Raw genomic sequence first — 24,178 nt, 5'->3', positions numbered from 1 at the left:
CAAGCAAGGACAGCCAACACAGTCTGGAGAATTGAGCCAGCTGGTGGTGATGGTGTCCTGTGAAAGGCCCTCAGATGCCCCACGCATTGCCCCACTTCAAGGCTCCAACACAAAGCAAGAGCAGGAGCAGGAGCTGCCTCTCGCCGAAGAGGGCTTGCAGCACTCTTCTGAAGGGTCTGGGAATGGAGGAGGGCAGGGCAGGGATCTCCCACCCCTAAGGAGAAGTGGACCCTTTCCCCCTTTTTCTAAGATGGGGGAGAGAGGCAAACGATGGGATGTGAGCAAACGCCTCCCTATGCTGGATGCCTAGAACCTTCTCATAACTTTGCTTCTTAGTCCTATAAGGTATACATTTTTCTATATTGCAAAACAGTTTGATCCAAAACAGTCCAAAAGGTCAGATGGGATAGTTCTGGCCAAGTCAGCTTCAGTCTCTATTTGTTTGTTTCTAAAAGGAGCCAGTGAGTGCAAAGTCAAAACAAGGCAATGCAAGGCTTTCTTTGGACCAGGGTTTGGCTACACTTCCCCACCATGAGACCGAGGGGAGGGGAGGGAATGGCAGAAGGAAGGGGCAACAAGGGTGCTACTGTTCTTGTGTATTACAACAATCAGGAGGAGGTGACAGTGGGGTGTGAGAGACAACAGACAAAGGGGTGCAAAGTAGAAATAGCATGTCTCACTACCTGTCCTGAAAGTGAAGGTGTGTTGAGAAGGGCAGCTCAGTCCCAAATACGCATGAAATACATGTGGGAAGAAAAGGAAATGCAAAGCCCCCCTGTTCCCAACGCAGGTGGAGAATCAACTTCCAGTAAAAATCTGCTTTTCCCTTTTAAACATATGGGCCAAGATCCCGCATTGCATGCATGGAGCATAATGCTTTGCATGCGCAGCTCTGCCCCTCTTTCTCCCCAGGGCCAGGAGCCCCCATGCCCCAGAGGTTTATGGGGAGCCAGGGAAGGGATGGAGGGGACTCAAGGGATCTTGGAGCCAAGGGGCAGAGAAACAAGGCCCTTCATTCCTCTGTCACTAGCAGCCGAGACAGGTCCCTTCTTTGCCATCTCAGCCCCCTGCCTCTCCTGTTCTCCTCAGCCTGTCAATGGATGCAGCAATGGATCAAAATGGATATTGCTGGGGTCCATGTATGGAATTTTTGTACGGAGAAGAAATAAATGGAGACGTCCATTGTGAAAGGTGTGTGATCCCTACCCGCACCAACCCCTGGTTCAAGGCTCACATTCAAAACAAGACATATGCACACCGTGAGTTATGCAAGCGCACATCACCAACAAGAGTCCAGCCACGACAGATCCATGTATAATTCCTGCCTAAGCCATGCCTCCCTATGGTGACCCTTCATGAGCAAAACTTTGGGGTGGAGGTGGGTGGCATGGGAAGAAGTTGGGGAGACAGCGTTCTGCCTATGGGCCCTCACCCCATTCCACAGAGAGATCTGGGCCTTTGGGATCACACCCAGGACCCGAGACAGAGGCAGCCAGGCCCTCCAGCCCAGGGAGACCCAGGCCACAGGGAGTCACACTTCTTCCAAAAACAGGTTTTTGAGGCTTCTATTAAAACACAGAATTACAAACAAATCCAAGCCAGCAAATCTTTGCCATGGCTTCTCCCTAACCTATTTACAGCTGTTCCAAACCCTCTTGCACATTTTGGTTGCATTTTCTTTGAAAAAAAAAAAAAAGGAAATAGGGAGAGAGAGAGAGAGAGAAAGAGAGGAGAGGAGGAGAGAGAAATTCACACGCAGAGGAAAGATTCAAACCAAACTCTGTGCCAGGGCAGAGATGGGAGCTGGCATCATTCCTGCGACGAAAGGGTCCCCTCCATGTTTCAGCGGCACTGCCAAAGACAGCGCCAGAGTGCAGCAGCAATGTCCCCTCAGAAGGGCAGATTGGCCATGCTGCCAGCCCCCGGGCCGTAGCTCATCTGGCTGTCCAGGGAGACGCTGCGCTGGCGCATGGGGTGGGAGATCATGAGGTTCTGCTGGGGTGGGGGGCCCATGAGGGAGCCCTGTGGGGAGATCATGTGCCCAGGCTGCGCGTACATCTCCCCGGAGACAGACATGCTGCGCTGCTTGGCCTGCATGAGCAGGAAGTTCTGCTGGGCCAGGAGGTTCTGCTGGGGCAGCATCATGGCCTGGTGCATGCTGTTGCCCATCATGGCTTGCTGAGGTGCCAGGCCTGTCCTGCCCAGCATAGGCACCTGTCCCGGGTGGCACATGGCCATGCCACGCTGCATGCCCTGGGGGCCAGGCCGCGCCGGAGCCTGTTCCACCATCATGTTCTGCAAGTTCATGAGGTGCAGGTTGGAGGGGGGCTGTGCCTTGGAGACCCCCTGGCCCTCTCCCTTGGGGAAGTACTGCAGGGTGCTGCTGGGCTTCTCCGAAGGGATGATGCGCGAGAGGTCGAACTCAGGGATGCCAGTTGGTGTGGGGCGGATCACGTCGCTCAGCTCTGGGTCACTGAGCACTGAGGCCACGCCAGGAAGCACAGCGGGGTAGGACTCGGCCAGCCTCGCAGCCATGCGCTGCTGCTGCTGCTGTTGTTGCTGCTGCTGAGGAGGCATCTGTCCTGGCTGCTGAGGAGGCAGCTCTTCAGGGGGCAACCCCAAGCCAGGCAGATAGTGCTGCTGCAACCCTGGCCCGCTTCCTCCTCCCCCAGGGGCCATGGGCATGCCGTTGCCACCGTTGCTGGGAGGTTGCTGGAGGCGTGGTGGGAAAACCATCTGGCCAGAAGGGCCACATTGCTGGCCAAGGGGCTCCTGGGGCCCCGAGGGGAGCATCAAGGGGTTCTGGGGCGGTGCGTTGCTGTGCATGGGCATGTTGGCACCCAGCGGGCTTGGCGAGGACATGGTGGGCGCCGGGGGCTCGTGAGAGAGTGGCTGCTGTCCTGGGAGGTTCATGCCCATGGGGCTCTGGGCAGGGGGTGGCCCCACAGAGTTCATGCCTGTAGCAGGAGACAAGAAAGCCATTACTCCTTAGGTGAGGGACCCCAGCCCCAATGCCATCAGTTTATTGCTGGAGCAACCTTGGGAGAAATCTCCCCACCTCTCTCCCTCCCCATCAGTCAGCAGCAGCTGCAGGAGGTTTTGGAGGGGGCAAAAGGGGCTGGAGAATCCATCCTGCCCCCCCAAGAGCAATGCGTGCAGCTAAGCCACACTGACACACATGTGCATGCATGTTACTAACAGGACACCAAGGAGACCTAAAGTGAACTGCTACTCCTGAACCTACCTTCAGCTAACCAGCATCACAATTTGCATCTTTCTGTGTCCCATTCTCACAACTGTGTAACTGTGCCTACACACCTGTGGATTTAGCATCACTCCACCCCTACATCTGAAGAAGCTGGTTGATACGCATGAAAACTCATGCTAAAATAAGTTAGCCTCAATAGTGCTGCCAGATTCTTTCCCTACATCTTCTCTTTCCTTTCCCTTTTGACCTTTAGCCAGGGCAGCCCTTGGAGGAGAGAAGTGGTCACCGCTGTCACTCCCACCTATTATCGCTGCACACCTTCTGATTTGGGGCAGCAAGCCCACCTGCCTCTGGCTAGGTCAGGCACCAAGAGAATTCATTAAGCATGGCAGCCCATCTAGTGCAGCCATCCCCTTCTCCAGAGATCCAGGAAGCAGCCCAGGTGTGCTGTCAGTTCTGCCCCTCACCTCGCCCCCCAGATACCTACCAGCCATGGCACCAGGTGGAAGCATGGGCCGATCAGGGAGCAGTTCGTCATCTGAGGTGGCGATGGTCTTGATGGCATTGTGGTAGAGTGGGGTGGAACTGGGCATGGCGTACTTGGACATCTGAGACATCATAAGTGACAGGGGATTCTGGGAGGGGGGTGGATCTGGAGAAGAAGGAAAAGGCAGGTTGGGGTTGAGGGGACCAGAGGCGTTGCTTGGCGGGGCAGAGGAGCTGCTCCTGGACCCAGGAGGCACCGAACCTGCAGCAAGAGAGACAACAGTAGAGGGGTCTTAACCATCAACAGAGGAAGAATTCAGCCAGCAGACCTTCCAAGGCCCAGGACCCTCGTGGCTTGCATGGCACAACATCACTGCCAGGCACGTTTGGATCCAGCTGCAGAAAACTGGCTGCATCAGGTGTCTCCCCACCCCCCAATTTGCTTCCGCTCCAAGGCAAGAAGATTGCCCAGGAGAAGGCAGGCAGATTCAAATGGAGGGAGGGGAGATACAGAGGTTTGTAGGGCCTTTGTCTCAAATAGGCAGTGATGTTATGCTCTCTTCTGATGACTTTTGGAACCATTTTCCTGGTGTTTCAGGGTGGGAGGTGACCAAAATGGTAATTCATCACACAATCATGCAATGTTTAGCCATACATTTTCATTGTTAAAGACATGGGATATGGGAAGGGGCATCTGGGAAAGTCTTGGTGAGGGCCAGGGTCCACATGGGACCCCTCATGGGCTGTATAGTTCTCTCTCCTCAGTTGCACTTTAAATTCAAATTTCTCCAAGTATACACTTCAGAAGCTTTTGGAATAAAAACAACTACCTGTATTGCTTTTTGGGACTAAAGAACCCTAGGGCCAGCAGCAGGATTTCAGCGCTTGGGGAAATTACCATCTTTAACCACCAACATCAAGGCAACCACTTCATCCAGAGCATTCTTCAATGAGTTATATTTGCAATACTTCACCTCCAAAATACCCATCCTCTGCCCACATGCACACAACCTGGCTTAATCACATAACATATAATTTGTTGTACAATGCCACTACCTGATGAAAAGGACCAATGCACTGTTGTAAGAGTACAAGTGAGGTCTTCCCTTTTAAAAAACCCAAAGCAAATAAACCAGTCACACTTTGATGCAAGAACCCCTCACTCTTACACAAAAATGAACCCATTCCTCTCACAGCCTGCATAGCGCACCCTCCTCCCAGACCCATGCCCACATGCCCATTACCTTGCTCAATGCTTCCCAAGGGTACCGAGCTACTCATCCCAAGAGTTGGCTTGCTCTGCCCGATGCCAGGGCTGGAAAGGGCATTTTTGGGCGATGGTGCCCACCCTGGAGATGAGACTGCCATGGACGGGGACTTGAGGTGGCTCGGAGAGCTGGTCGGGGAGCGGACGTTGAGCACAGAGCTGAGGACCTGGGGAGACTTCAGGGGGGCACTGGCGGTGCTGGCGGCTGGCAGGTTGACCATAGCAGAAGGCGTCTGTGGGGACTTGAGGCTGGCGGAAGGGGACGTGCGCAGTGGGGAGTGGACCTGGCTGAGGGTGGGCGACTTGAGGCGGCCCATACCGGGGGAGTTCATTTGTCCCACGTTGAGGGCCAGGTCGGAAGGACGGCGGCCCAGACCCCTCACAGGGGCCGAGTGCATGTTTGTGGACGGGGCACTGGTGGTGGGGGGCAGGGGAATGTGGCTCAGCCGTGTGGTGCTTCCCATGCTGCCAGGCTCCGGGCCGAACATATCCTGCGTGCCACCCATCTCCTGTGGCATGGCAGGGTAGGGGCCTTGCATGCCAGGGAAGCCTTGAGGTGGCTGAGGTGGTGGTGGCTGGGGCTGCCCCCCTTGCCCGGGGAATGGAGAGCCCATCATCATTTTCTGAGGGGTCCCCATCATGGCTCCGGTGCCATTTGGGGCACGCACCCGAGCCATCTCCTCGGAGGGCATAATCTCCGGCCCGCGCATCTTCTGAGACATCAGGAGCTGCTGTTGCTGCTGCGGCGTCATCTGCACGTTTAAGTTCATGTTCATGTTCATGTTGACGTTCATATTCATGTTGAGGTTGCCTGGGGCCCCCAAGCCCGGCTCCATCTCCCGCAGGGGTGGGCTCAGCATGGTCCGCGACCCCCCAAACTCCATGGCTAGACCCTCCCCAGCAAACAGGGCCGGCTCTACCTGCCGGTGCGTTTGCATCATGCGCTCCATCTCCATGCCCAGGGGCCGCTGCATCCCTCCCGGGCGCTTCTCCAACAGTTGGTGCCGCAGCATCTCCTCCCTGGCACGTGGCGTCAGGAAGCGCTCTGCCTCGCCCTGCCCTGGCGGTGGGTATGTCAAGTTCCCAGGGCCAAAGTTGCCCGGCCCCGCCATAGGCGGCATCTCCTCACTCCAGGCCATGCCGGGTCTCACTGGTCGCTGCATGGGGCCCATGGGGCCTAGTGACTCCAGGGGCAGATTCTGCATTCCCCCAAACCCCCTCTGCATCTGGCTGCCAGTGAACCGGGGTCCGACGAAGGAAGGCCGCAACTGGAGCTGCTCCTGCATCTCAACGGGGACTCCACGCAGGAGCCACTGCTCACCAGGCTTGCTGTGGTAGGGTGGTGGGGGCCCTCGGAGCATCATGCCTCCCATGGGCTGGGGCAGCATCATGTCCTGGAGGGGCCGCCCTCCATGCATGCCCACCTGCTCCTCCTTCCGGCGCTTCTCTTCATAGTACTCCTCCTGCAGCTTGCGCCAGGCCACCTGTTCAGGAGTCAGGCTGTCCTGGCCAAGTCGCTGCATCATAATGTTCATCTGCTGTCCCATGTCCATTCCAGGGGGCACCGGCCCCTCTGGCTCCAGGCCGCCCCCCCCCCAGGCTCTGGGTCTGTGAGATCATGGACTGCAGCGGCTCCTCATACTTTTTCAGGCCCGTCCCAGGGGGTAGGGGCGGGGGTGGGGGGGCCTGAGGGGGCTGCAAGGGAGGCCCTCCCTGGGAGGGAAGGGCCCCCCCATCGCCACCCCCTGGCTCCCCCTTGAGGAAGGGCTCCCCTTCGCCGCCACCACCGCTGCTGCGCAAGAGCAAGCGCTCAATGTCCCTCAGGGTCTGCAGTGACCGCTCCCGGTGCTCCAGCTGCTCCTTGGAGAGACCCTCTGTGTTGAGGCTGCTGCGGGGTCCATTCCCTGTGGAGGGGGCCCCTGGGTTGGGACCTTCCCCAAGCAGGCCGTCGGCCCCGCCAGAAGGCAAAGAGCTGGGCGCGGTGGGCGTGTTGGGGTGAGTGCCCCCAGGGGCTGTGCCGCCGCTGCAGCCGTTCCCCACAGAATTGGGCGTCAGGTCCCGGCGGGCGTCTTCGGGGGGACCCTCCTGGGGGAGACTGCCAGGAGCTGAGAGGGGCCCCTGGCCCAGTCCCTGGAGGGGTGGGGGCGCTGTGGCCTGGGAAGGGGTCCCCGGAGCAGGTGGAGGTCCCTGGGCTTGGCTGCTGGGCGGCATGGCGGGTGGAGCGTGTGGGGTGCCAGCAGGAGACGGATTGATGGACAACGGCTCTGGGGCAACCTGCACCTTTGGGAGGGGGGCCTGCTGGGAAGAAGGAGGATCAGCATCAGCATGAGGAGGGGGAAATGTTCCTTTCTAACTGATACAGCACCCTCCCTGGGATGCACAGTTGAGCATGGCCCCTACCAGCCCAAAACGTCCACAGCAGGGTGGGAACTGTGCATCTCCCCATCCCAGTGTTGGTACCCTGCAGTCCCCAGCATTCCTCACCAGTGGCTATCTGGGATTAGGGAGCTGCTTGGTGTTCCAATCCAAAATCTGTACATTTCCTTCCCTTCCATCTTAGCAGTTCAACAGAATGGGACCCAAACTCTATTCTGCTCTCTAGCAGCCACTCTTACCTGGTCCAGCTTTGCCCGGGGCACATGCTGTTGGTGGTAGCCCAGGATGGAGTCTGCCCGGCCCTGGAGTACGGCCTCTGCAGCCCTGTGGGCACAGAGAATGAGAGAGAGAGAGAGAGAGAACTCATTGGTCTAGAGGAGGGCAGACACAATGGCGAAAGCCCTAAGAGGAGCAGCTTAGGAAGCTGGGTATATTCAGCTGGAGAAGAGAAGGCTAAGAGGTGATTTGGAAGATAGCCCTGTTTAAATATTTGAAGGGGTGTCACACTGAGGATGGAGCAAGCTTGTTTTCTGCTGCTCCAGAGAATAGGATCCGGAGCAATGGCTGCAAACTACAGGAAAAAAGCTTCCACCTCAACATTAAGAGGAACTTCCTGACAGAAAGAACTGTTTGACAGTGGAAGATACTCCACCCTCGGAGTGAGTTGGAGTCTCCTTCGTTGGAGGTTTTTAAACAGAGGCTGGATGGCCATCTGTCAATGGGTATGCTTTGATTGAGAGTCCCTGCATGGCAGAAGGGGGTTGGACTGGATGGCCCTTCAGGTCTCTTCCAACTCTATGATTCTATGATTTTAAGCCACTTCACAAAGGTCTATAAAGCTGAGGCCCTTCCTAGTTGGCTTTTGGGTGTGGAGCAGCCACAGGCCAAAGGGATGCCTGGAAGAAACCAACGCCACTCGGAAACACAGAGGCTTACGTGTTAGCAAGGTTGGTGGTGAAAACATAGACAAACTGAAGCGCCTGCTTCCCTCCGCCATTGCCGGCATCTGACCGCAGGCCCGGGATTGTGTTGTGTGGCGTGCCGGAGGCATTGTTCTCGCTCAGGGCTGGCAGTGTGTTGGATCCTGGGCCCAGCTGGGAGCTGGAGCTCATTGCCGACTCTGCTACGTTACAGTCTGCCAGGGAGAGACAGAGAGGGTGAGCTCAAGGACCGTGAGGGGATCCACACTGCACAGTTATCCCACTTTGATCCCACTTCAACAGTCACAGTGCTGATTCAATGAAGGCTCTAGTGCAGCAGTCCAAGGAAGCCCACTAGAGCTGTCTCCCCCAAACTACAAATCCCAGTAGTCGATAGGATACAGGATTCACAGTACTTAAAGTGAGACCAACTGGCTGTGCTTGTGGCACATGGATAGTGCAGCAACCAGAACAACCAGCACAGAGCAAAGCAGGGCTGCAGGAGAGTTCAGAGGAGAGGGATCAGAGACTGGACACATGGTGCCGAAAGGACCAGAACTGAGCCACAAGAGGCAGAATGTGCATGAATGTGTGAGTGCATTTGTGTGTGTTATGTGTATGCAAGCCTCCTTTGCAACTGAGATGGTGATCCCCCTTTCCTCAGCTCTGGGATGCTCTTCTCCAAGGATCCGGCAGGTGGTAGTATGCAACTGGAATTCTCTAAAACTGGTTTGTTTGGGTTTTTGGCTGATGGCGGGGAGCACAGACGGCTTCATCAAATGAATAAAAATATCAGCTCCCTCAACCCATAAAGAGGCAAGAATCCAAGGCAACCACAGGCAGATTCTTTGGTGTTAAGGGCTTGGGAAACTGAGGCAAGGCTGGTAATGGCACCAGAGAAATCTTGTGCGCATCTTGCAAAGGAGGCTGGACTGATTTCTGGTGAGGGTCTCGGTGTGTGCTCACTGCAATCTTGGCGGTTTACGAAAATATTGCTCAATAGGCAGGCTATGCAACCACTTTAAAAGCCATCAGGGAGCAGCACTGCCCCACAGGCCCACACTCCAGGTGCGTGCACACACAAGCAAACCGAGCATCCCCCCTGCCCATGTGCTCAAGGGACTCACTGTGGGCGCTGCCACCGCGGGGCTTCTCGTCCTCCTCACTGTCCGGTCCAGAACACCACTCGTCACCGCTGTAGGGCTGCTTCCGCTCCAGCACGCAGCGCCGCTTACTCCGAGGGGCCACTTCTCCTGGGAGGGAGGGGGAAAGGACACTGTCGGCCTCTCCTTTGGACTGAACAGCAGATGAGGGTGGGAGGTCATGGGGGACAGGGAGCCAAAGCAATGAAGGCCATGCCACCTTTCCCAAGGGTGACCCACCCTCCTGCCTGGTGAGGGCTCCTGTGGCCACGGTGGAAAGGAGGGCACTGGAGCTGAGAAGGGCAGAAGGAGGCGGGGGGGCTGGGCAGGAGGCTCGTGTCCTGCTGGCCCCCTCCTCACCTGTCAGCTCCTTGTCCAGTGAGGCAGCGCTGTCTTCCCGCCGCCGTTCTCCCAAGTCCACCGAGACACTCCGCTCCCGCTTTGCTTTGCCCTTCACTGCCCCAAAGACAGGGCTGGGGGCCAGGCTACTTTTTAGTCCACCAGAGTTTCCAGGGGTGGCTGGCTGGCTGACTTTGGCACGACTAGCGCTGCCGCTACCATGGCTCATGGCTCCCACGGCCTTGGTGCCTAGGGTGCAGGTGGGGCTTGGGCTCACATTATGGGGCCGGGAAGGGGTGCCGCTGTTACCTGTCTTTCCATGGTTGGTCACTTTATTGTCAGGGTGCATTGGACTGGCAAAGGCTTCGGGCAGCGACTCTGGAGGCAACTCCAAGTCCCTGCGGCAGAGGCAGAGGCAGCGGCTGCTCTCTCCTGTGGGCAAGGCACCTGTGGGGCAGAGTAAGCCATGAGGCAGGGCAGGGCGGAGGAAAGGAGGAGAAAAAGGAGACTGGTCAGAGCAGGGCTGGAAGGATGCGGGAGGCTGGAGGTCAACTTCCTCCTGCCCAGAAGCTGACCTTGCAGTTATAATAGTTTGATACCACTTGCTATGGAATCCTGGGATTTCTGCCATAGAGCTCACTCATGTTGGCTCTACAGAATTCAAAGTAGCTCTTTCGAAGCTCTTAAATATCACAAGATTCCACAGGAGCCATATCCACAGTTGGATGTGGAATCAAAGTGCTCTGGCTGTGCAATGTGGATACTTTTCTGGGGCCAACTTACACATCCAACCCAACTGCCATGATGCCCAACTCCTTGCCCACGGCTCCCACGTGGCTAGTGGACCTTTCTTCTTCCCAAAGGGTCACCTGGGGCTGCAGTCGGGGGGGGGGGATTTGGGGAATGAGAAAATGCCACACTGCCCACCAAAGCAATGGCGCTGGAATGCAGCCTCCTCTGGGGAAGGAGAAGACAACAACCACATGACATCAACAACTCCAACCACCTTCCCACTCTATGGGGTTGGCACACCCCCACCCCTTTTCTGACATTTAAAAGTCAGCAAGAGCTCCTGGGAGGGAGATGCTTGGCCGTCCCCTTCCTTCCATGGTTGTCACACAGACTGACCTCCCCTCCTTCCCAGCCAGGCTCCAATCTCCAGCAGAAGAGGGAGGGAGGGAGGGATCCTGCCTGCCTGCTGGCCTGCCCTCCTTCTTATGGGGAAAGGTTTCCTCAGGACACACTTCTCACCTCTTTGGGGAGAAGCAGGGGCCTGGTTGGGTCAGAGGTCCCATAGCCCCTCAACTCTAGTCAGACATCCCTCCTGAACTAGCTGGGCCCAACAAACCAGCCAGCTAACCCTGAGAGGGCTGGCAAATGGGACTGGGACCGGGGCTGTCACCGCCGATGAAGGGCCAGTTGCCCAGCCAGCCCGCCATGGCTTGGGCTGCTGCCTCAACCTCTAACCAGGGAGCCATGAGCCCTTTCCCCCTGAAGGCGATTAATTTTCTTTGCACAGCAGCAGTTTGGGGGGGGAGGAGGGAGGGACCCCCTGTCCCTTTAAGTGCCAGCCTGTCGCACTGCCTGGCTGGGTCTCTGGGGACCTATTAATAGCAGCTGGAAAGATCACATCACTCTGGGGATATTTATACCTCTTGCTCCATACCAGGAGAGATTTATTTCCATGCTGCCCACTGCAAGAAAAGCCTACTGCAGGTGGGGAGGAGGAGTGGATGACGGCAGCCGCACATGTGTGCATCCATGCATGTGTGTGTGTGCGGTGGGGTCGGAGAAGAATGGATTTGCCTCTGCAGACTCCGCCTTGGGGCAGCCTTAGTGTGGGCAGGGCGGCACAGGCGAGTTCCAAGGGGCAAATATGCCAACAGAACCGCAATGGGCCTTTGCACCCTCCCCTGGGAGAGACCCTAAAGCTCTGCACACCCCATATCCCACACATGCCCACTCAGAGGGTCACTTGCAACCTGGAGGGGACTCTCCCTGGGCCACCACAGCCAAACATGAGAGGGCACTTGCCTCTACTAGTCACCAACAGCCAATCTTACTTCCACTGGACACAAAAGCATCTGGTGGCTACTCACAGAGAAAAAATGGCCTACGCTGCAGTTATGAACCAAGGTTCAAGGCAGATCTTCTTCCCCCTCAGTTCTAATAGTCCTAATACTAGAACCTGGGTGGTTCTAGTACTAGGACCATCTACTGAAGGTAAAGAGTGTGATAGAGGAGTCCATGCAGTGCAGAGTTATGGGGCAAAATTCACAAAAGCAGATGCCAAAATGGCCATAAAAGCTGGACAGACTTTAAAAGGGCTGGACAAATTCGTGGGTAAAAAAGATCTTTGTGGCTACTAGTCACAATAGGCTCCAGTCAAAGAGGCAGGGCGCCTCTCAAGGCCAGCTGCTATTCTGGAGATGTGGGCAGGAGGATGCTCTGGTACCCAGTGGGCTTCTCACTGCAGCGTCTGGTCTTCCCATAAGGGACCAGCATCCAGCAAGGCTCTCCTGCTGCTTCCTGCTGGGACGCCAAATCCTTATGTCTGGATAGGTGGGGAGAAAGGCCATGCTCTAGCTGGAGTTCCTGCATTGCGCAGGGGGCTGAACCTGATGACCTCTGGGAGACCCTTCCATCTCTAGGATTCTGGGTCTCTATGATCCTATGAGGGTGGGTTGCGAGTCACTCAAGGGTTACGATCCATTTCACTCTCGCTGCTTGCAGACACCTGCCTTCAAACTCTCCATCTGAACAGCTTTATTTTTTTACTTCATTAATGTGATGGTTTTAATTGTTGTGTTTACTGTGATGATAATAGTTATGTTGTTTAGTTTGTTTTTTATTTATGTTTTTAAGTTGCTATGATGTTTACTTAGCAGGATGATTTTAACAGTTTTATTATTCCCCCCCCCCCCCCCCGCAATGTGCTTGCTCACCACCTGGAAGGATAAAAAGACATAACAAAAGAAATGAAGCAAATCAAGCAGACCACCCCAAAACCTGGGATGCGCAGTGCCTGCTGCATCTTCCAGCAATGACTGCTCACCTTGCCCTTCTTACACTACACCTCTCCTCCAAGTGGGTCAGGTTCAGTTGGCCTTCAGGGCTGAGGTCCCCTCACTCTTATCCAAACCATGGCTTGGCAAGGCAGACTAGGCTGAGAGAGTGTGACTGGCCCAAGGCCACTGCTCTGAATGATGTGGGACCAAGTAGGGATTCCCCTCCTTCCTCTAGCACAAAAATGGACACAGGGCCTTGGCAATGAATGGCTTCTCCAGACAGTCCTGGACTTTTAGCCTTATCATTATGTTTTTAATGCTCATATACTGTATTAGGCAGGGGTCGGCAACCTCCGGCCCACGGGCCGGATGCGGCCCGTGGAGGCCTTTCGGACGGCTCCTGGCTGCTGCTGCCGCTGCCGCCACCGATTGTGGCTTTTTGCCGCTCTGGGTGCTGCCATTTCCCCCCTCAAAATGGCAGCGAGGTCTCGTGTGACCTTCCCCAAGGTCGCGCGAGACTTTGCCACCATTTCGTGGGGGAAAATGGCGACGGTCTAGAGGCAAAGTCTCGCACGACCACAGAAAAGGTCTAGGGGGCCCGATGCCGTTGCTGGCACCGTCCAGGAGGGCTCTGGCGGCGGCAGGGGGCCTCTGGGAGGCCCGATGCCTTTGCTGGGGGCCTCCAGGAGGGCTCCAGCGGTGGCAGGGGGCCTCTGGGAGGTTGGTTGCCTTCACTGGGGCCCTCCAAGAGGGCCCCGGCAACGGCAAAAGGGCCTCCCAGAAGCTCACTGCCGCCACCGGAGCCCTCTTGGAGGGCCCCGGTGACGGCAAAAGGGCTGGCAAAGAGGAGGAGGCCTCCAGCACTGGCGGCCCCCACCGGCTTTCTTGCTGGGCTCTGATGGGGCCTGGGGCCCTGTCAGGGGCTGGCAAAGAGGGGGAGGCCTCCAGCGCTGGTGGCCCCCGCCAGATTTTTTGCTGGCCTCTGACAGGGCCTGGGGTCCCATCAGGGGCCGGCAAAGAGGAGGAGGCCTGGCCCCCGGAGGGTGGAAGCTCCACACACCCCCGGCTTTGGCCCCCCAGTCGCCTGAAGGACAGCAACCCGGCCCCCGGCTCAAAAAGGTTGCCTACCCCTGGTATTAGGTGTACTGTACTGTAAAACTGTATTTTAATGCTTTTACACTGTGTTACATATAAATAAACTACAGTATAAGGATACTGTGTTTTAATAGGATGGTTTACTTAATTGTTTCTAAATTCATTAATCATCATTGTGTTTGAGCTATATTTTGTTTTAATGTATACAATAACCCACCTTGGGAGAAAGATGGGATAGAAAAGAAATTAACAGAGAAATGAAAATACATTCCCGAAGTATTTTGGAAAGGAGTTGGGGTGCATTTTCCTGGCACCAGGAGGAGGAGGGTTCCCTTCTCCATTGTTTTTAATTGGGAGACAAGACTTAATACACATTTAGCAAAGCTTCCTCCGTTTTTATAGTTTTTTGTAGGTTTTTCGGACTACATCGCCGTGTCCTATAAGAGTTTATTCCTGATATTTCACCAGCATCTGTGGCTGGCATTTTCAGAAAATGCTGGCATGGAAGAGTGGGTAAATATATACTGTGTGACCCTGGGTGAGGAGGAGTGGTTCCTCCGTTTGCCCAAGCAAGGGCCACGTTCCCCCTGCTTCAGCATTGGCTCAGAGACTTCTGCATGTTTTTATGGAGAGAGGGCAGTCTATTTGGGAAACCCTCTTGGCTGCCAGGGCTGGAAGTCCCCGATGCCAGGAACCCCACAGCAAAGGCTCCTCTGACCCCTGCCAGGAAGCCAGACACCCCTCGCCTCCCGGCTGCTCTTGCACAACCCAGCTTCTCCTCATTTACTCTGGTGCGGAGTTACTCTTGGTCATCCTCCGAACAAACCAACTCAAGAGCACAAAAGAAGAGCCACCAGGAAGGGACAAGAGAGCACTTTGCCATGGTCAAGTCCTGCCCTGATGGCAATTCAAGCCAAGACAGAAGCAGAGATGAGAGACAAAAGATCCCTGCCTCACCCAAATGTGCCAGTGGCTGCAGAGTCCTTTCTTATATACGACAGCCTAAAATTCATTCTCCCCCCCCCCATAAGTACATTAACAAAAATCACAGGCTTGCAAAGAGTTCCAGGGTTGATGCACTGAGAAAGAGAAAACCAGCTACCGGAAAAGAAACAACTGCCTGAGAGGAAAGGAAAGCGGTGTGTTTTGTTGCTATTTCTGCTGCAAGGGACGGAGAATCCCACGGCCCCATAAAAGGTGCAACCGGTTGATCAAGGCGCCTCTTCCTCTTGTGGACTAGTGCCACGGACGCAAGCTTTTGATGGTGTGAACTCCAGCCCACTAAACCTCCCATCACATGAAACCTGCTAGTTTGTTCAAGCACCACTTGAAAAGTGGAGGTAGCCGCTCTAGCCTCCTCCACCTCATTGCCTTGCCTAAGAAGCATTATTGGCCATGGGGCCAAGGGAGCAGGTAGCAAAGAGGTCTTTAGCTTTCTGTGGGGTTTTCAGACTATCTGGTCACTTTCTGCAGGCATTTATTCCTGACGTTTCGCTTGCAACTGTGGCTGGCCTCTTCAGAGGGTGGTGGCATGGAAGTGTGTGGAGTACTGTATATACTCACATATAAGTCTAGAAATTTTAGTTAAAAGATTGACCCCAAAAACCTGGGTTGACTTATCCATGGGTCAATGTATGTACTGTAAGTACTTTACCTTAACTCTTGTCAAAAAAGGAACCCTCCCATTCTCTGAGTAGAGTGGCAAAAGGCAAGAACTTAATCCATCCTGGAAGAAACTAAAAGAAGCACCATCCTTCTTTAATTTCTCCACTGCGCTGCCACTTCTGGCCTTTTTGAATGTCTGGGTGGGAAAAGAGCAGTGTGCTTTGGGATCATTTTCCTTTCCTTCATCCTTTGCATCCTTTGTTACACGCCCCTAAGTTTTACCCTCGACTTATACAGGGGTTATATAGAAATCCATAACTTTGGCTCCAAAATCTGCTCTCAGCTTATACATGAGGTGGACTTATAACCGAGTATATATACCTGTGGGACCCTTTTTGGGAAGAAGTTTGGGAAAACTTTCCTTTGGAGACCTGAGAGGTCAGCCAGCAAGTGAGTGAGTCAGACCCCTCCATGGGTGCCCTACCCACGTGGCCGATCTCTGGTCCCGCAGGAAGGGCCTGGCACCAGCTGGCATTTCCTGCCCAAAGACTCGGGGCTGCCTGCCTTCCTGCCACCCAGCCTGCCCCGCCTGCAGAACCCAACTAGCTCGCACTTGTTCCAGCCCCAAGAGGGGTGCGCAAGCAGCCAGAGCTTTGTTGTGAATACACGAAGCTGTCGCTAAGAGCAGGAGGAGGGGGAAATTGGGGGGGGGGAGAAAACATGCAGGCGGGAGGGAAAGGGGAGAAACCACAGTTTGATTTCTGGTGGCCAGCCAGCTCACTGACTCAGTCCTCTTGGTCGCCTGCCATCCACAGTCAAACACAAAGCCAACCCCCCAACCCTCCAAGTCAGGGACAGGCTGGGGCAGTGCAGAGAAGAGGAGCCGCCTGGAGCTCCCTGGGCCTCAAACACCATCCGCAAACGGCCGGGGCAAGATCGGAGCAAGACCGTGTGTGCCAGACCAGCCCTCTCCATCCCAGGCTGACCTTCTGCCCCTAGTTCCCCAGACCTGGCCACAAAAGACAGGAGGGTGGCTTCTAACTTGTGAAGCCAGGCAACATTCCTGGGCTCTACTGTTTATTTAACTGGTTTATTTTTATTTATATCCTGCCTTTCTCCCCAATGGGACAGAGTGGATTACAGCAGAAGTTTAAACGGACCAGCCAAAACAATACGGAGTACAAAAGTTGAAGAAGCATGAAACCATCCACCTAATTAAAACTCTGCTTTTAAGACAAGTCGTTTAAAATACAGTTTAGAGGCCTATGGAATACATATTACCTGTTAAAAACAGCACACCTCATTGCATGGCCCTTCACACCGGTCAGTAATGGCAGAAGACCTCTTTGAACAGCAAGGGGTTTGCTGGCTGGCAAAAAGAGGGCAGAGAAGGAGTGGACTAAACCTCCCCCGGGAGGGCTGCAAATTGGCTGTTTCTGGAGGCTGAAAGGGATTTCCAGGACAAGTTTTTCTTTGGCGGGGGGAGGCAAGGGTATGGAGAAAAACATCCCCCACCACTTTGTTCTCAGGATGTTCCAGGCAGTTCTTCTGAGTGACATGGGGGAGGTTTTCCATCTGATTTTGTTTTTAAAAGGAGGGTTGGGGTGGGTGCCTTGTGGAAATGGTCTGGGGCTGGCCTGAAGGCCATGGGCTACCCAGGCTCTAGCACACTGCGAGTGTGGGTTGCGTTCTCTGGGGTGCCAGCCCCGGCCCTTGTGCCAATATACTAGAGAGGGAGTCCACAGAGAGGCCTCAGCCCCTGCAGGGAGGGAAGGGATGTGTGGGGCACAAAAAGGTTCTCTCACCCCCTCCTCTCCCCACTTTGCCCAGTATGGGGCAGCAGAGGACAGAACAGAGAAATGCCAGAGGCTGCAAGTGTGGGGCAGCTGTTGGCACTGCCCCAGAAGACTTGGGGGGGGAGGTGTGTGTGACCCTCTTCCTCCTCCTCTTCCTCACCCCTCCCCACTGTGAAAGCCTGAGGTCAGCCCCCAGAGCGCTGCTAGAGGTCAAGCAAGGCAGGAGGGCAGGAAGAGAGAGCCTGGGAGTCTGGAGGGGCAAAGTCAGGGAGAGGGAAACCACTGCTGCAGAGGGACGGAGAGAGGCGAGTCTCTTGCGGGCTGGAGCCTGAAGGTCTGGGAGCAATTTCTGCCTCCCACGTGCTGGGCTGAGTTTGTGCTGCGGGTCAAAGGTCACTGCTTTTCCAAAGCACGCTGGGAAAGACGCCAACTGGAGCAAACCTAACTTCACCCCCACCAGTCCTCCCCACACAGAGGCCACAGTGGCTCCATGAACCCCTCCCAGGGAGGGACCAGCAGCCATTCTCTGGCCCAGCAGGGAAGGCTGGACCTCCAGGAGTACAGTGGGGCGCCAGGGGGCATGCACGCGCGCGCACACACACACAGAGAGAGAGAGAGAGAGAGAGAGAGAGAGAGAGAGAGAGAGAGGCAGCTGGGACTGGCAGGAGGCTGCCAAGGGGCCCAGGTGCAATCTGCCAAGGCTCACTGCCCCACTGAGTGTGCCTGCCGCCAGGAGAGCCTCCTCCCGAAAAGCAAACAGCATCCATACCCTGCAGTCCATGGACCTTCTAACTGGGACTTGCCTTTGGTGCATCTGGACTGCTGGAGACACAGGCCTGGCCGCTGGGGGGTGCTTTCCCCACTAGCCAAACAGGAGATGGGGGCAAGCAGACATGAACAGAGCCTTTTTTTTGAATGCATGCTGGCTGGGGGATTCTGGAAGATAGGAGCCTGGCAAAGTAACTGTCCTAAGCTGTGGGGATAACCCCACAATCCTTTCCCTTATCCAAGAAAGCAGGACAGTGTTGTCACAGTGTTATGGTTGTCTCTTTCTGTAGCTGCTCAGCCCTTGGTTTCCACACTGGCCCCAAAGGGAGGACTGTAGCCCTCCAGACGGTCACTCCGGATCAGCTTGGCAGACAGCTGCACCCCTTCTTCTTCTGCACCAAAAGGAGCAAAATGTGCCCCAGGCTGCAACCAAGAGATGCCCTCCAAACGCTGATATTTCAGCCACCACCCACCCACCTTCCTTCCTTCCTTCCTTCCTTCCTTCCTTCCTTCCTTCCTTCCTTCCTGTGGAGATGGAAGTGGAGATAGCTGACCTCTTCTCCCCCTCCAATTCTCCATCCCGGATTGGCATGCCCCTGATGGCACCAGGCCACTGGGTCCCTTGCCCATGGCTTGTGCAGGACGGAACATCTCTCCTTTAATCAAAACAAATTCAGGTAGGTCACTAGGCCTCATTGAAGCAGAGACACCATAAAACAAGGTGGGAGAACTGTGCAGCCCTCCAAGTGTTGGTGGACTGCAATGCCCAGCATTTCTCACTACCCACTGTGTTGCTAAGAAGGCCCACTGGGAGTTTCAGTCTACTCACATCTGGAGGGTCATGTAATTCCCAGCCCTGAATGAAGAAATGCATGGGCAGCGCATCTGAGGAAGTCTACCAAAACCACTGAGAGACTGGGCACTGCCCTGTGGCTGCAGGGAGGGCAGAGAGGAATAGGCAGAGGAGGAGAAGCTGGAGGAGGCTCAGCTCTCTAGCAGCTTGGGTTTTCATCCCTGGAGAGGACAAGTGGACAAACATGCCTCTTTGGCCACCTCACTCTGTCAGGCATCTTCAAGAGACCTCACACACACACACACACACACACACACACACACACACACACACACACTGGCAGGACCCTTCCCCTCCTTCTTCTGGCCCAGGAGAGGCAGGAAGAAATGCCCAGTCCCTCCCACAGTCCTGGCTCCAGCCACAGCAGGAGCAGCAGCCTCCCTGCCAAGGGTCCTCCCTGCCTGCCACTTTCCCAGCCAGATTGGTGCACCCCAGAACTGCAAAGGAAAGTGGGCTGCTTTGCCACAAGGCTCACACTCAGTACAAATGGAAAACTGCTACTCCACCCAGCAGCCCCAACTGCTGCCTTGCAGCTCACCAAAGCAGGCTCATCTTGGCACTCCAGGGTGGCATAAATGTATGAGTCAAGCGGAGCCATCGTGCCCCCCATTAAGCAAACACACACACACACACACAAGACCCATTCTGCCCCCAACTTGTACTGTACAGGCCACTGTTCTCAGTCCTTTGTGGCTTGGCTCATTTGCCCAAGTGCTTTGGAATTTCCTGCCATGGCAGATGCTTGCCCTCACTTTGTGCCACAGTGGTGGTCTGGGTTGGAAACGGGTGGGAACCATGGGAGGGAGGAACTTCATGGTTATGGGCTACAAGAAACAAGTAATGTTTCATCTCATGGGACTTCTTCATCTCCATTACAATTTCAGCTGCAGTCCTGATCCTTGCCTTGGAAGGCACACAGTGCAGAGGGAAGAAGAAAGCCTCCCTTTCCCTCCTGACTCCCTGTACATCCTCGGTCCTAGAATATATTTATTTATTCAACATATAACTATACTATACAACTGGAAAATGCCCCTGGGGAAAGTTTATAAATATAAAGTGATGATGATAAAAGCACAAATTTTTACAACTTAAACAAATAAATTAGCTGAAACAGTACCACAACACTAAAGTGTTAAAATGTTAAAAATGTGAAGCACCAGCAATAAACCGTAGCAGTAAAAGCAAAACATCCCAGTCTAAGGCTGCATCCACACTGAAGAAATAACCCGGTTTGACATTGCTTTAACTCTTTCTGGCTCAAGGCTATGGAATTCTGGGAGTTGGAGTATGTTGTGGGGCCCAAAGCAGAGCTATGCTTCGCTCTGGGCCCACAACAAACTCCAAGTCCCAGAATTCCATAGCCTTGAGCCAGAAAGAGTTAAAGCATCTGTCCCCACCTACCCGACCCGATGCCATTAATGAGGCAGGCAAAGATTCATTGGGTCCCGTGCAAATAAGTTTGAAAGCAGTTGGCACAGAGACCCAGAAGCCTGCTTTTAGCTGGGAAAAATCTGGGCCCAAATGAGCAGAGCCAAGAAGGATCAGTGAAGCAGGGCTTGGGCCACACCAGCATCGCCACCAAGGCTGAGGACTCTTTCCTCAAAGCAGAGAAATTGTTTCAGTAGGTCAGGAGGACTGGAACTGGCGCAACACAGCAGCAGATGATAGGAAGGCAAGGGACAATGCCTCACAAAAGGGGCAAAGCAAAGGGGAAAGCCCCCTCCTGTCCAACATCAGTGGAAGGTAAGATCATTTGTGTCTCATCTCCATGCTGTGACCTCACACCACAAAAGAAGAGACACTGCATGGCCAGGCTCACAAAAAAGCATCTCATTACATGAAGTGTGTGTGTGCGCATGCCTTCACGAAGCTCTTGACTTATAGTGATCCCATGAATTTCACAGGGTTTTCCCAGGCAAGGAATCCTCACATGTCATTTTGCCAGTTCCTTCCTCTGAAATACAGCCTACAGCACCTGGAATTCCCTGGTGGTCTCCCATCTGAGTACTAACTAACTGACCCCACTTAGCTAACAAGATCAGACCAGATCCGGTGCCTTTAGGCTATTTAGGTCAGGACAGCTTCCTCAAAATGCCTAAGAAGAGGGGCTGGGAGCAACTGCAACAGAGCGGATGCATCTGCTTGAAAGCGTACAGAATGGCCAGCACTTTAATGGGTCCCAGCACCACCATCCTCCAGCCCTGGAGAACATCACTGTTCATCACTGTTCAATCACCTTTACAAGTAAGGCACCCTGCAAATGTTTTCTCAGCCCAGGCTAAGCAACCAGACCCCAAGAACAACTTTAACCTGAAGAAAGCAGGTTGACACCAGGAACCGAAACCCCCAAAAATGAAAGTTAAGTTCAGGCATGGCAGTGGTGGGAATCACACAGCCCTCCAGATGTTGCTGGCTCTGAACAGTCCTCACCAAATGGGCTGCTGGGGCATGCAATCCAATAGCAATAGCCAATGATGAGGCATGCTGAGAACTGCAATCCAAGAACAACCACCACAACGTCTGGTGGGACTCAGGCTCCCTGCTGCCATCAGATTTTTGTAATCTACCTGAGCTGGGTTTTCTCCTGGACCCAGACACCCACCATGGCTACACTTCCCCCACCCACACAAACACTTCAGGGGCACAAAGGGCAGAGGCTGCCAAGGCTCTGGCCCCACACAGGGAGTGTCTACACTACAGTTACAAGAGGTTACTTGCATTTCAGCTGCCACAGCTCCACCCCACAGAATCCAGGGGAATGTTGTTTGAGGAAATGTAGTTAGGATTCTTGCTGCTAGAGAATGCTGTAGTTCAAGGAAGTGGATTACAGCTCCCCGGGGAGAAAAATTCTAACTACACATACCAGTGTTATGAAGGATGATGGCACTATAGCAATCAGTGGATCAAACTGCTATAATCGTACCATGTGGAAACAGGCTGTTAGGCTGTGGAACAAGGGGTTGCAAGGCTACTCCTCACCTCACCTCCAGCCCTAGACCACTCTCAACCCCCCTCCCCCAAGTCTCTGCTGCCACCCACTACTCCTGCCAGGGGTCAGCTGCCAAGAGCTAGGAAGCTCCCAGTGCAATGATGGGTTTAGCCCTGCAACTCTCACTGCCTCTCTGAGCAGACTTGCCCCCCCCCCCCCCCCCAGGAATGTCTTGCTCCTTTTCAGAAGCAATTCCTTGCATGGAAGTGGGGGCAAGTTGGCTTTTCTCCCCCTTCAGCTGGGACCCCCTCATAAAAACTAGAGACAGCCGTTGCTGGCATTTCCTCCCTCCAGAGAAGGCTATAAAATGTTCCAAGTGCAGCCAAAGCTTGGTGGGGAAAGGGGAGATGGGAGAGCCAGCGCTGGAGGAGGCTCCACTCATTAGCAGCTGCAAGGGGAACTCTGGAGCAGCCCAGGGAGGGGGCCTCCTAATGCAAACCAGCCCCATCCTGGGAGAGAAAATGAGAACCAGGCCCAGAGGAAGAAGGGCAGGGGTGGGATGGCTGGGCTGGGCTGTGGGAGCTTTTCGTCTGGGCTTCGAGCCCCTCTTCCAGGAGACCCCCCCCCAGCTGCTTGCCTGGCCGGCCCCATCGCAGACACACTGGCCGGCTTGAGATGAGCTGGCACCAGGCAGAGGAAATTCCAGGGCTGTTGCTTCTGGCAGCCGAGGCCAGTTCTGGTCACGGCCACTTGGAAAGCAGCTACTCAGCAATTTTCTTGCCATGCGAGGGACTGGCTCCACAGCCTAACCCACCCCCACCCCCCACTTCTATCTCCCCCTGCCTCCCCATCCACTCCCAGCAGCATGGAGGTGCTGGGCCAAGGAGGATACCAGGCCCCCGAAGATCGGGGCAGTTTCCCCTCCAATTTGGGCCGCTGGGAGCCCAGCTCGCCTGCCTTGCTCAGAGCATCCTCTGCCAGGGAGGAAGGAGTTCAACCCAGGCCACACAGCAAGCCGGACACAGGCGCCAACGCCACTGCCTCTGCTGCTGGTGGTGCTCCTGGTCTCTGGCAGAGGTCTCCAGCCGGCCGGGCCCAGCTCCCCTGACAGCCAAGGGATGCTTCCCTGTGCAAAGCCCAGCTTGGTAGAGGATGCCTGGGCAGGAAGGCTGCTCTTCTGGCATGGAAAGCCATAAGGAGGGTATTTAGAATCCAGGACCTAGCATGGTGTCGTGGCTTGAGCTCTGGATGCCCACTCCAGTGACCAGGGTTCAAATCTCTGGAAATCCCCAGGGGGCCTTGGGCAAGTGACACTCTCTCAGCCTAAAAGAAAGGCAGTGGTAAACCTCTTTCAAATAAATCTTCCCAATGAGAGCCAGTGTGGTGTAGTGCTTTGAGTGTTTGACTAAGGGCCCGAACAGACAAGGCAAAATAAAGCTGCTTCGGGTCACAGTGTGCTGTTTAAATGACACATGCATCTTAAGAGGCCAGAAGCTGAGCCAAAGCTGTGCTTTGGCACGGCTTCCGGCCACTTAGGACACATGCATCATTTAAACAGCACACTTCCAAAGTGGCCTAAAGCAGCTTTATTTTGGCCTGTCTGTTTGGGCCCTTTGAGAGTCCAAGCTGTGAGTCCTTGCTCAGCCCTGGGAACTCACTGGCTGGCCTTGGGAAAGTCATACTTTCTCAGCCTCCAAGGAAGCCTACCCAGAATAAAACTCACCAATGAGAGCCAGTGTGCTTAATAATTTTGCGTGTTGGACTAAGACTCTGGAATACTAGAGTTCAAACCCTTGCTTGGCCCTGGAAGTCCCTCTGGGTCTTCTTGGGCAAGTCAGTCTCTCTGCTTCAGAGGAAGCTAATAGTGGCAAACCTCCTTGGAAGAAATGTTTCCAAGCAAACCCCAGGGCAGGGTTGCTATAGGTCAGAGCCAACTTATAGCCACATAACAACAACAATAACAACAACAATAAAAGTTGTTAGTGGCTTTCGAAATGTTTTAAAATTACTTACTGTAAATAAACCAAACAGGTGTACAAGTAATACGAAACATTAGTGGCCAAAATTATTGTTCCCACCCCCCCCCCATTTAGAAATGGGGAAGAAGCGTTACCCTCAGAATAGCACAGCATTACCAGTCATGATGCCATTTTGAAGCAATAACATCCGTAGCCCCTCATGACCCCCTCCCAATCTCTCTCTTCCAAAGCCCTGAAGGCCAAGCCTCTGATGCCATTTCTGCCCCTTCCCCATTCAACACTCCTTGCTCTTTGCTGACAGGGTCCAGCAAACTCCCCATTGCGAAGTGGGGTCTGCTGCTGAGATCACCCTGAGGGTTGCAGCAGAGGGGCTCCAGGCCCACAATCCTTCCCACTTGTCCACTTTC

The 24,178-nt window shown here is 54.6% G+C and overlaps 1 protein-coding gene across 1 annotated transcript; it reads right to left on the bottom strand.

The window, feature by feature from the left end:
• Positions 1 to 250: 250 nt before the first annotated feature.
• BCL9L (BCL9 like) lies at positions 251 to 13,492 on the bottom strand. Its single transcript, XM_042472331.1, is given in 8 exon segments — positions 251 to 2,957; positions 3,696 to 3,956; positions 4,939 to 6,556; positions 6,558 to 7,256; positions 7,577 to 7,661; positions 8,274 to 8,472; positions 9,385 to 9,510; positions 10,048 to 13,492. Coding segments are annotated over 8 exon segments (4,377 nt in total). The 5' UTR covers positions 10,370 to 13,492; the 3' UTR covers positions 251 to 1,890.
• Positions 13,493 to 24,178: the final 10,686 nt, after the last annotated feature.

Source organism: Sceloporus undulatus, chromosome 6, assembly GCF_019175285.1.
Source record: "Sceloporus undulatus isolate JIND9_A2432 ecotype Alabama chromosome 6, SceUnd_v1.1, whole genome shotgun sequence".
Classification (NCBI taxonomy): Eukaryota; Metazoa; Chordata; class Lepidosauria; order Squamata; family Phrynosomatidae; genus Sceloporus; species Sceloporus undulatus.
Note: the sequence above shows the minus strand (reverse complement) of the source record. Positions and strands in the feature narration are given on the sequence as shown.